Source organism: Athene cunicularia (assembly GCF_003259725.1).
Source record: "Athene cunicularia isolate RWA chromosome 7 unlocalized genomic scaffold, athCun1 chr7_part2, whole genome shotgun sequence".
NCBI lineage: Eukaryota > Metazoa > Chordata > Aves > Strigiformes > Strigidae > Athene > Athene cunicularia.
The window spans coordinates 3,472,985-3,485,323 of record NW_020799108.1 but is presented as its reverse complement, the minus strand read 5'-3'; the positions used below and the strand labels follow the sequence as shown (position 1 = coordinate 3,485,323).

Below are 12,339 nucleotides of genomic sequence, written 5' to 3'. Positions count from 1 at the left end.
GGACCGCTCAGGGTGCCTGCGTGCTAGACTGGTGCATCTGCCTCGGCCCTGAGTCACAGCTCAGTCAGTCAGTTCTCAACCTGGGGAAACAAGACACTCCTAGCTGGCACATGAAATCGTGGTGCTAGCTTCCCCTCCCCTCTCCCATCCTAGGTTTCAACAGGCTTTTTGGTACAAAAGAGGCTTGGTTGTGCCCACCTGCCAGCTAACTTGATTTCTTTTGATTGCGCTGCAAAATGAAGAGTTCGCTCTGCTTATCACGTTTGTACTTTGGTTATAGTGTCAAGCTTGGGCAGATTAATTAGTTGTAGCTTTAGCAGAGCTGTCAGGGTATTTAACCCGTTGGAGAAAAATTACCTAAACTGATGATAAACAGGCTTTAAATGCAGAGCAATTACTTAGTGCTAACAAAGCACCATGACTACACACTTTGTCCAAATGCAAAAAGCAAAGTCTTATCAGTGTTTCTGTTTGCAGGAGGACACTAGAAGATAACCTTTGTTTGTGCAAATACTCACCTGATAAGATCATCTGAAAGGGAACGGATGAAATTTTTGGTTCTGTCTTGCCTGAAGGTTATGCTTCAAATTACAAAGTATCAGACAAAAAAGAATAATAATTACAAACTGAGATGGCTCAATTTTCTTTTTTAGTTGGACCAGAAGTCTCCATTCGTGGGTTTCTTTCCTGCTTTCATTGATTACTTTTATTTCTAGCCCATAACAATAAAGCAATTTAGAGACCTTTAACCAGTAGGACTTTGGATTTCATTGTTCACAGGAACTGACAAAGCTAGAGGGCTGGTTAGCATTGAACTTGGTTTGTTCATTGTAGGCTTAAACCTGACTGGTAGCCAGGGTTTACAGCTCAGCAATCCTGTGACTCACAGCTGTTCTGTTTTGCATCGATGGTGAAACTGGTCTGGGAGTTTCCAAACTGTGAAAGCTTAGGAGGTGCTTTTAGTGGGATGTGCACTCAATACCACTTGCCTCTGAAGGGTCACAGGTCACATTCTGAAGCAGCAGAGGTTTGAATTTTTGTTTTGATGAGTCTTAACATCTTGCTTATGACCTCTGTGTAGCTCACTCCAGTTTTTTTGTGTTAAGATTTGACTGAAAAAACAAAAAAAAAACCAACCAGGTCGTTACACCACAGTGATCAGAAGCGTTACAAAACTGACATCTTTTATTTTGCTTTCAAATAACTTATCAGAACTTTTCCATTTGGTGTTTGTAAATGACCTTTATATCAAAGGAAAAATAAAATGCAAGCACATGTTTTAGTCTTTTTGGATCAAGGCCTTATATTAACCCAGGCATGCTCAAAGCTCCATCTCATGCAGGAATTAAGCACGTATTTTCTAGTGAAATGTTTCTAAGTGTAGTTATCTTAGCCTGCTCTGTGATCTGTGTCAGGTTTTTAGACATGAATATGATTTTAGGTTGATTTGGATGCCATGTAGTACCTTGTCTGGATGCTGATGCAATGGTGTGGTGTATACATGAGCCCCACCTCTCCTGCTATACTCTACTGACTTTGGCTTCCTTTGGCCAATTTCAATTGTAGTTGACACAGAGATGGAAGTGGCAGAGACATTATGTTCCTACTAGTTACATGAGAGGAAGTGTCTTGGTCAAGAAGCAAGAGGCTCTGAATTAGTCCTCTGTGCCCCCTACTGAAAAAGACTTGATGTAAGCCATCACCTCATTAGGCTCAGAGAACCTGTGCAGACAAACAAGCTATTGGAAATTGTCTTGTCATTCATTTTCGTGCTCACTGGACTACTTGGTCTGTGTGGATTTCCTGCCCCAACTGATTTGCTTGCATTTTATGAAGTTTCTTGAAAATGTTTTTTGAATTTTATATTCTAGCAACTCATGCTCTTGTTCCTGACCCACTAGAGGCTGTCAAAACTGGCAATTAACAGGTGCATTTTGGGGGGAGGTAGCTTCACAAGTTATGTTCAGGTAGCTGTTGAGTCTGGGTTTTTCTTTTCAAATGGGACTAGTAGAAGTTTTCTGGAAGAGATCTTAATTGCAGATGTGCAGCACAGCAAGATGTGTGTTTGAAACAGCTTCTCAGCTCACCACAGGTGTGGTGAGGGCACATCATTTATATTTTGAGTGATCAGGGACTGAGGTGCCTACTTGTAGGTGACTTCAGTGGTTTCACACTCATGGAGCTGTGTGCTCTCCACCTTGGGTGACGTGGGCAGGTGTTGAGGGAGTGTTTTGCACCTTCACATGTATTGGGAACCAACAGGTCTGGTTGCTTCATAAGAAATTTTGTAAATGCTGTTGTACATGCGAGCTCTGGCTTTTCAGATATTTTTCTTGGCCCTCCACAGCCAAAATGTGATATTTTGAGTAAATAGGAGGACTGCAAATCTGAACCTGGACCAGCCTTGCTTACTGAGGGGTTTTTTATGCCTCAGTTTCCATAGCAATGGAAATAAGCACTCCTCTCACTCGAGTGTCAGATATGCATGTGTGTGTGCGTCTTGCCTAAGACTGGGAGGGCAGTGCCTACTTCTTTTCCTGGAAATAGATTTGTAAGGGAGGAGGACTGTTGGATGCTGGGTGTGCAGAGCTGCTGCAGCAAACTAACATATCTCAGGGAGGGGGACGGGTACCGGGAGAGGATGACTGTCACCAGGCCATGTGGCTGTCTTAGACACCACCACCACCCCCAACAAAGGAAGTCCCTCGATCATGAGTTTGCTTCTCATCTGCACACTTTCTATTAGGAGTTAGGACTTGCAGGAAATAAAATGCAGTCCTTGAAGGCAGGGGAACATGATGTTAGTCATCCATACTGGTCGTTGACAGTTTCTGCCTTATGGGCTATTCAGGCTATTTCCTGAAAAAGGAAATCTTTCATTAGCTAATTATTTTCCTTAGCAGTGCTGTATGGGCATCAGCAAATAATACAGTTCCTGGCAAAGCTACTGCACTGTTTAGTGTCTGCCTGTGTGATCAGGGGAGAATGATGGGGAAATTTTAATGAAAGAAATTCTATCAGAGCTAAAAAATACTAATGGCTTCAAAATGCTGTTTAGAGTTGACCCCTTAGCAATCAAGTTTAATAAATCTTACATTTGCAAACGAGGAATGCCAGTGTCATATGTTGTCTGATATCTGGATTTTGACTGTTTTCTAGTGGTTTTTGACATTGTGCCAAATAGATTATGAAGGTGTGATGCAAGAGAGGCACTGAAACATGTTCACCTCTAGTAGAAATGATGGTATAGCCTAGAGAACTGAAAGGGGAAAATGCAGTATCCCAGTGAGACTGCAGTTGAGAATTAGGTGGGTAGAGCGGACATGCTTGGTGAATCAGAAGAAGCAAGAGCATGGTCCTGCTCCAGAAGAATGCCCTAAGATTGACAGTGCCCAGTTGTCCGTGCCTTGCTTGTAGGACTCTTCCTGTCCCACCCCAGTAAAGCTTAGATTTTTTTTTTTTTAAAGTACAAAAGGATTATGAAACTTTGTACCGCTCAGCATCAGTGAAAAGTCCTAGTCCCTCGAAGACAGCTTTAAAAGCATCAGTTTAAGACAGCTGTTGAAGATAACTATTGGAGTAGAATGAACCAAGGTGCTTCCATTATTTTTTAGATGAAGTGTTCTGTCAAAGTTTGCAGTTGATGCTGTTATCCCTGCTGATCTGTGTGTTAGCTAATTATGCTGCCGCAGCTTCTAAAATCTCTTGTGAGTTTCTGTGTACTTTCTCATTACTCTCATATCATGCTCATGTAAGTTCATATCAGCCTTTCAGCATCTTTGTTTTTTGAACATGTCCGGTGGTCTTTCTGTTCACTGCCATTCAGTTCTACCATTACAAAGCAGTCTTTGCCAGAGCTTTGTTCATGCATTTAATAATATCAAGAATCTTGTTTCTGTCTTGCCTTAAAACTACATGATTGTAATGTAGGAACTGAATTCACAATTTCTTCGCTAAGCAACATGAGGTGTAAAATAGTTGCACCTCTTGAGTTATTTGTCTGCTTTTTTTCAAGAGCGATGTGATTCTCCACTGCCCATGATACCTTAGTGTGGTGTTATATTGTGGATAGAAAATAAAGCTGGTCAGCTGGTTGTTTCTCTGTGTGTGGAGACAAAGATAGACACTTTAATTAGATGCCCTTTTTCTTGATGTCTTTATGGCAGATACATAGGTTTTCATAAACTTTTCCTGCTAATATCCACTTACCTTTCCAAGGTCCATTTTTCTCTGTAATGTTACTTTAACTCAATTTTTCATTTTATTGCAAGTCACTCTAATTAGGGCATCTCTGTTCAGGTTTTTGTAATTTAGCTTTACTGAACAGGTCTGTCAGTGGATAATCAATGGTCTTGCCTGAAACCTTGGTTTATATGAGGAAGATAAACCTTTCCCAAGGAAGTAATTATAAAGTCTATACCAATACATATATTTCTATATGCAAAAGGGAATTAATATCAATCAACTTTATGCTGGAAGAACAGTATCCGCATTACTTTTCTCCCAATATAGTTATTTCAGTTGCAAAACCATAAATCACATCTGAAATTAACTTTTACAGCTTTCTAGCAGACCAGGAATCTTCTACTAAAAACCATAAGAAATACTTCTAATGTGTAGTTTGAGTTTTTTTGGTTTTATTATTGGGTTATTTGTTTAAAGAAACACCTTCTGTGCTCAGGATGAGCTTTCAATGGCTGTAAATGTCGTGGTACGTGCTTCCCTGACAGTTGGAGAATGACACTGGTACAGCATTTATTCTTACTACGGAATTGTGCCCATGAGGAATGTTGTAAAAGTAGCTGGTGCTTACGAGGTGACATAATTCCAGTTTCTGACAAACTGTCTAGCATCATTGTTCTGCAGTCTTTTGTTGGGGAGAGGAAATCTTGGAGTGTGAGGTGTGACACATCCATTTTTCCTTTTTTCCAGGATCTTTCCCAGAGAGTATCTTCTCCAGCAAATCCATCTGTATTCTCTTGCAGACCTTCAGCAGGTAAGTTCATCAACTAATTCTACTTCTTACAGATCAAGCCTGTTCTCATCTTCAGTGCTAATTGTACACCCCCTTCTAGCTAATCATAGCATAAAGAGCTTTACTTCCAAGCCATCTGTGTGATTTATAGTTTAATATAAAAATGGGTTAACAGGGGCATTGGTTAGGGATGAGAGCGAGAAAGCCTAGAGTGTCAGTGTTGAAATGGGGCTGGAAAGAGGCTGTGAAAAAACCCCATGTAGTCTGCACAGAGAACTTTGCTGTAACGAGTTTTTCATGTGATCAGTGAAGGCTCATCTAAGGCTCAGCCTACAGGCGCCAAGTAGTATTTATTTATTTATTTATTTATTTATTTATTTGCTTGCTTGCTTGCTTGCTTGCTTGCAAGAATAGTTACTCGGGAATTTATGAGTTTGTACAATTCCTAATGCAATATGCTTATTTACAATTCTGCTAGGCATTACCACAAGAAGGGAAAAAGTAAAAAATAAACCCCACAGAAACCTAGCAAGCCTGCTGCACACAGTTAAGCCATGCAGTGTTACTATGAGAGACATGACCACAGAAGAGGTAATGTGCCAGCAAAACATGTCTTTGAGTTGATATTGATTGAACTAAGCAAGCACCTTGCAGTACATGTGCCTGAACAGCAGAGTTTTATTACGTACCAGATTAAACAAGAAGAATTTGGCATAAATAGCTGAAAAGAAAGGTTAGGGAATCTAAGGTGAATATCCTGCAGTGCTCAGATGCATAGTGGAGGAAGTGATGGGGTAAGATGTGCTAGCTGACCTGGGCATGTCTGTGTTCACACTCTAGTGCCATTGTCAGTGAGATGTAAAACACATTATTTTCAGCTTCTTCCACTGATGTTTCCCTTGTCTAATGGTGCTTTTTCTGCAGGATAACGCGTAGTGTAGTCAGTTCTGGATGTTCAGTTGACACACTTAAGTTGAGGTAGTTCAGAGGCCCCTCAGAGCTGGAGACTACAGAACTGCAGGAAAGCATGGCTTTTGTTGGCTGGTGAAGTCACAGGGTAGAAATGATTCCATATATAAAATGAAAGGCCAGTCATTTGAGGTCTAAAACTGTTTCCACATCTTTTCAGCATGTCCTGCTATCTCATCTTTAATAATCAAGCCATGAAAAAGCAAGCTACTTAACTCCAGAGCTGCAGTCTCCCTGGTGGGCCTGTCTATTAGCCCCCAGTGCTTTGTAAGCTGCTTAATCAGTTCCTAACATTGGTGGTAGAAGCAATCAGCAGCTTATCAAGTACCCTGTGGGAGGGAGGGAGGGTAGAAGTCACAATTCATCCATTGATTTAGCAGTTCCCTTTAGCATGTTTCTTTGTGTTTGCAAGACACCTTCTCTTCCCCCGAGGGCCCCAGCCCCAAACTTATCATATTTAGAGGCAATATAATTTGATTACCATTTCTGCTGGGGTGGGTTAAATTACATTTACTTTTTAATCTAGCTATATCCTTTTTGTCAGCCTGGAGAGGGTTTTCCACATTTCAGAGGCTCCAAGTTTGAAATCAGATTGCCTGTTTTTGTCAAAGTGGAACCAGAGTGGAAAGGGGAGGGGGGCCCTATTGAGAAAATTAATCCAACAGTCAGGGAAACACTAATACATGTACAGCTCCTGCCTCCTCCTTGGTTTGCCCCTTACCCCTGCTTCAGATCGCTCATCATTTTCTACTGACCTACAGTTTGGGTGTTTTTTAATCCTAAAAGTTTTCTCTCCTTTTGATTCCTCTGCTGCCTATTTCCTCATATCTAGGGGCTGCTTTTGCACTGTATCCTGCTGTCATGTAGATTGTGTGTGTTTGGGGAATTAACTAAAAGGTTTATTAAAGATTAATGGAAAGATAAGGCATGGTGAGTGAATTAGAAAAGCAGAGAGGGGTAATCTGCAGATATAAGCAACCTTTACCCTGGTTAGTCCCAGCTCAGTTCTGATTTGTTTTATAGCCAAGTTCTCTTTAAAGATCCTAGTAAACATGACTAATTTCCTACCAAGCAGCTGAGTTTAAAAAATGTGGTATGAGGGTCTGTTGTTAGGTGCAAAACAGTTGAAATGCCTGTTAGCCAGTAGATGAAGCAGCGTATAATACTATTCTAAAATTAAATCAAATTTAAATCTCTTTACAAACTTAACAGAGCTCCATGCCTAGACCTTATGGATGTGGCAGAGTACATACTTGAACTATCTGATGGTCTGGGAATGGTTGTCTCTTGGATCCATTTGGACAAGGCTCTACTGGGGAAGACCTTAACTGTGAGGTTAAAAGCAGAGTGGAAAAAATTGAAATAAATGTCCTTAATTTTTGAAACTCACCAAATTCTGGTAAGGAAGTGATTTTGCTAGTGCTTTACTCATTAACAAATGCTCATACTGCAGATGTGAGTAGACCTGACCTTTAACCAAAGGTGCAACAAGTGATGGTCTTTATTTGTACGTGCATGCTTGTTTAAAATAAACACAAGCGCACACAAGGTTTCACTGAAGACCAGGGCCCCAGGGACTACATTAAAGTTTACAGCAAGTCTATCTATGGGCATTCCCATGGGTTACATATTCTTGGAATCCTCTTGTCATTGTTGTCCTTGGAGGTGTTAGCAGATGAGATAACTAATTAGGTGCTTTCAGATTCAACAAGCAGAAACACAGAGTGTGACAGCTTGCCTATTCTGCCTCATTGGCTACACTTGCTTTCCTTCCCAACCCTCCCTGGCATCATCTGCCCAGGGAGTAATCTGCCCTGCATCACCCATAATACTGCTGCATCTCTGTGAGCCAGTTTATCCAGGGCTATTCCAATCAATTAAAGATCTAAAAGGGGATCTCCAGTTGTTAGGAAGCAAGTATTCACTCCTGAAATTGCTGGGTTTAACAGACCTAGTACACTGGAAAAATGGGTTACTCTTATTTATGTGCAGTATAGTTCCTGATGGTGCAGCCACAGACCAGGGTGGCTTCACCCTAAACCTACTGGAGGTATGAACTCTGTTCTCTGCTGACATTACTAAGGGATGTATCACTGGTTTTGTGGACATGTGGACACAGTTCATGCAAGCTGGAGCTAAAAGCTATCCATTCATTTTGTATGGCTATGGGGCTGCTTTTGGTGAGACTAAGAGTTTTTACACTGTTAAACATTGATTCGGACAGACTCAGACAGGACTCTTGCATTTTTTAAGGAAAATTATTTCTTGCTGCTTACACTAGATTCCATATTAACAGGAGCTTTTAAGTAAAAGACTTGAAGTGACTATTGTGACGACTTCAAAATATAGGTGCTTAATCCACACAGAGTTAACTAATGTCTTCCCTGTTTTTATATTAAACAGCAACATATACAAGTGTACAAAGATTATTGCAGTGATGGTCTTTACCGAAGAAGCACTCTTAATCTGGCAGTTATTTCATCCTGGTTATGCTACCCCTAAAAGATATGGTAAAATAAAAGGGATCCACATAATGGCAAAAATGACTGGATATCAAGGATGGAAATAGAGAACAAGATGGGAGATTTAAAACGATGATGACAACTTGAAGACCTGTTTACACGGGAACACTCTGGAAAAAAAGATTGAAGTGAAAAAATACGGGAATTTAAAATGATGAGTTGAATTACATTGAATCACTGTGTAAATACTGTTACTCAAAATATAAGTGGCTTTCCCTTGGTTTATCTCCATTTACTTTTGAAGCAAAGTGAGCTAAATTGTATTAAGGCCATTTTAATTCTGAATGTGTATGTCCATACAGGGATTTAATGTAGTATAATTTATCCATTTTAACATTGTAGATAAACTAATCCGTTAAAATTTAATTAAAACATCCATTTACTTCATATCAACTTTCCTGACTATCTACCTGTAGATGAACCTACAAACAATGTGAAGAACAGTGGAGAGAAAGATGAACAGAAGAGCCCTTTTCTCACAATAATATAGCACAGATCATACAGTGAATATGAGATACGTATAAAAATCCTTAATGGAAATGCTTCTTTGCAGAACACACAGCATAAGGAAGTTAATACCACAGTACTATTACTGAGGCCAGAAGTTTATCATCTTTGAGAGGATTAAGTATCCATAATGAGAATGTCCACAGTTACACTACATAAAATAAAGAGATTATAAGGTTTCAGAATAGATATATTATTTACTGAGGGGATTAGGAAGATGTCTTCCCTGTTGACAGACGCATCAATGATTTCATCTTCCTCTGACATATATAGTACTGATTACAGAATCTGATAGGATTTTGGACTAGGTGAACAGCTGTCTAACAGAATTATTCCCAATATGAACATCTTAATGTTTCTGGTCAAGATTTTGCGCATATAAGGTACCCTAACAAAACTGTGGGGAATAAAAATGAACTTCAATGAAACATAAATTCCACCTAATTTGAGCTGAGTAAATTGTTAGATCAGGATTAAGAAGTGTTAGAAGAACAAAAAATTTTTAGGTCTTGCTCACTTTTCCAGTCTTTTAACCCATGCTGTACTTCCATCACACCTCCTTTTCCTATGGCAAATTTGGGTCCTCCTTGTATTTTCCTAGTCTGAGATGGAGGAGGAAATGGAGATGCATTTTTGCATGTGCAAAACTCTAGGTTGGTTTAAACAAGTTGTGTCATGAGTCCCAACAATAGCAAAGACTTGCAAGGAGATGTGTACTTTTCTTCCTCTTTGCTGGCTGTTTTTTTTCAGAAGTAGAACTTCTTTTCTGATCACTCAGTTCTCATACAATTTCTGAGAAATGCTTGTCTTAGATTTATAACATACAGTTTGATGACATCGAAGCCCATCAGTGGTGGTGTCCTTGCCTAGCAGTTCCTTTTTATTCATGCATAAAAGGATGGGATGTGGCATCTAACCCACATGCCAGTGCTGGTGAAAGCCAGTAGTGTGCATGTGGCTATGCTGATTGACAAAACTGGGTTTTGGCTAACATACTTTGGGCTTGCTCTAGTTTTAGAAGTGTTACTGGGATATGTGCATGACAAACACCCCTCACCCTACCCCCGGCTCTTAACGGATATAGCCGTACCTATAAAAACATTAGTGCAAACTCAGTTCTATCAATGAGAAAGTCTCCTGCTGTAATTTGTTTCATTCAGTGATTAAATATAAGCTGTATCAGCTTAAAGTTTTATTTACCAAAGATGTAGCTGTACCAGCAGGTCCTTTTAAGTTTAGGCAAGCCCTTTTTTTTGCTTGAGGGGTAGGAGGTGGCAAATGAGAAGGAGAATTAGGTTTTTGGCAAGCCTGGCTATGCTGAGGTGGCTGAATATTTGTCTGTCGCAGTTCTCTGTACGAGTTCACTGTGCTCAGCAAAGGCAGCAAAATGCCAGGTGCCACAGCTGCCACAGTTCAGAGTTCAGCACCATAGTGAAAACACTGATTTACATCCACAACCTCCTCAGCAAGGGTTGACACAGCATGTGTGACAGAGATGCAAGTCCTGCAGTACACTGTTACCAGAATTCAGCTGACCACAGGTTGGAAAATGTTCCTTAGTGTAAAGCTGGTTTAGAGCAGTGGTAGGTTTTAACTGATGTGTCAGGTACAGTCCCTGCTCCTAAATATTTGGTAGGAAGTAGACAGAAACAGATGGTTGGTTGGGGAGGTGAGAGGTGTACACATTGTTAATTTGTACAGTGGTCCAGTTCTCATCCTAAGGCACATGAGATCTGGGCTCTTTTCCCAGCTCTGCTGCAGGCTTTCTCTTGACACACATGACAGGTCAGTTTGAATGGAATTAAGGTAAAATAGGTCCTACTTTACTGTGTGTATGTTTAAAATAGATATCCTAAGCACAATTTACTTCAAAAGAGGTAAACCAGCACTTTGGAGGGGTAGTCCATCTGACATATTTTAAATATGTTGTGCAATTTAAATACATTAAGATTTTGAGCCACTTGGGTAATTCTGTACTTGAACTATGTAAGCATGCATCTTGGACCATAATGACATAATGCTAATAGCCATCTTTATGTCCTTCCTTTACGACCTGTGACTGTGGTAACTGTATTAGCAGAAGAATATTAAAATAGTCCTAGAATGGGAAAAACACACGATATACATTTCCATAAATATTAAAAGATCTGATAGCAAACAGCAATTAAACAGCTTGTATACTTTCCTGTGGCTGTGACTCTTATCACTCACTTCTGTCACTCCCTGGAGTTTGCTAGCACTGAGCTAGCTGCTTGGCTGCCTTTCAGCAGAACAGGAAACTTCAGGTTAGCTGATACTCCAGGTGTGTGTATAATTTCCCAAAGTGCTGACAGCTCTCTGCTTACAATTAGTGGTAATGGCAATGATCTTACTGGCATTTCCTTTTTACCACAGCTCTGCTGGGGAAGGGGCTTGCTGTCATTGAGAATGGCTCGTGGTCAGGGGGAGAGCATGGAAGAGCCAGCCAGGCTCATGGGGGAAGAGCTGGCCAGGAGCATTTTGGCAAGTGGCAGCCAGGAAGAGAAGTTCATTTGAGTTAGGTCTGATAAAGTCTTGGACTCAAAGTGTGGAGATATAGCAAGACTGTTAATAGATATTTTTAATAGCAGAACTGGGTTTTGCGCTGCTTGAAACCAGACTTTTCAACAGGGCTTATTAAATACATGTGGTGCTTTTCCATATGAATGTGTAATCTAGGCCACTTGGTGTAAGTGTGGCTTTTTAGAATGAAACCGTTTAAAACAACCCAGCAGTGGTGCCAGTGGCTAGCAGGAGCTTCTGAGTTGAGATCTCCAGATATATTTGAATTTTTTCAGCCCCTAGAAGAGGCAGTAGCAAATATAAGCTACCCTTTTGCTAGTGCTTTGTGCTAAGCAGGTTTCTTCTGCTCTTTTTTTTTTGCTGTGTGGAATGAAAGGCCCAGTACTGGAGACCAGGGCAGTGTGAAAGATTGGGCTCTAACCTCATTGCTGTACTTAACACAGAATGTCCATTCAGGAGAGGCAGCTGGACATATCTCAAGAAATAACATCCCAAGAAACCAAAATTCCTAAGGAAAAAAAATACTGTCTCAGGGCTACCTGCTTAATTGAAGGAAGAAAAATTTTCTTAGATTTTTTTTTTAAATAGGCTTTGTACTCAGTTTTGTCAGAGTAACCCTACCCATTTTCTTGGTATGTTTCTTTCTTGTTCTAAAATCCTTCAGAGGACTCCTTTAAATGCCCTGATCCAGTCCTGTGCAAGGCAGGAAAGTTTCTAATGTTGTGTTATCACTCATGATATTATGTCTTACTCAGTGGGCATCTAGAGTCGGTTAATATCTCTGCATGCAATTGCCCACTTAACCTTAAAAAAAAAAAAAAAAAA

General features: G+C 40.3%; 1 protein-coding gene across 1 annotated transcript in view; it reads left to right on the top strand.

The window, feature by feature from the left end:
- The window catches only part of PLEKHM3 (pleckstrin homology domain containing M3), an 80,159-nt gene that overhangs the window by 40,045 nt on the left and 27,775 nt on the right, over positions 1-12,339 (top strand). The window contains exon 5 of the mRNA XM_026853257.1: positions 4,933-4,996. Coding sequence (XP_026709058.1) covers positions 4,933-4,996 — 64 coding nt within the window. The remainder of the gene's footprint in view (positions 1-4,932; positions 4,997-12,339) is intronic.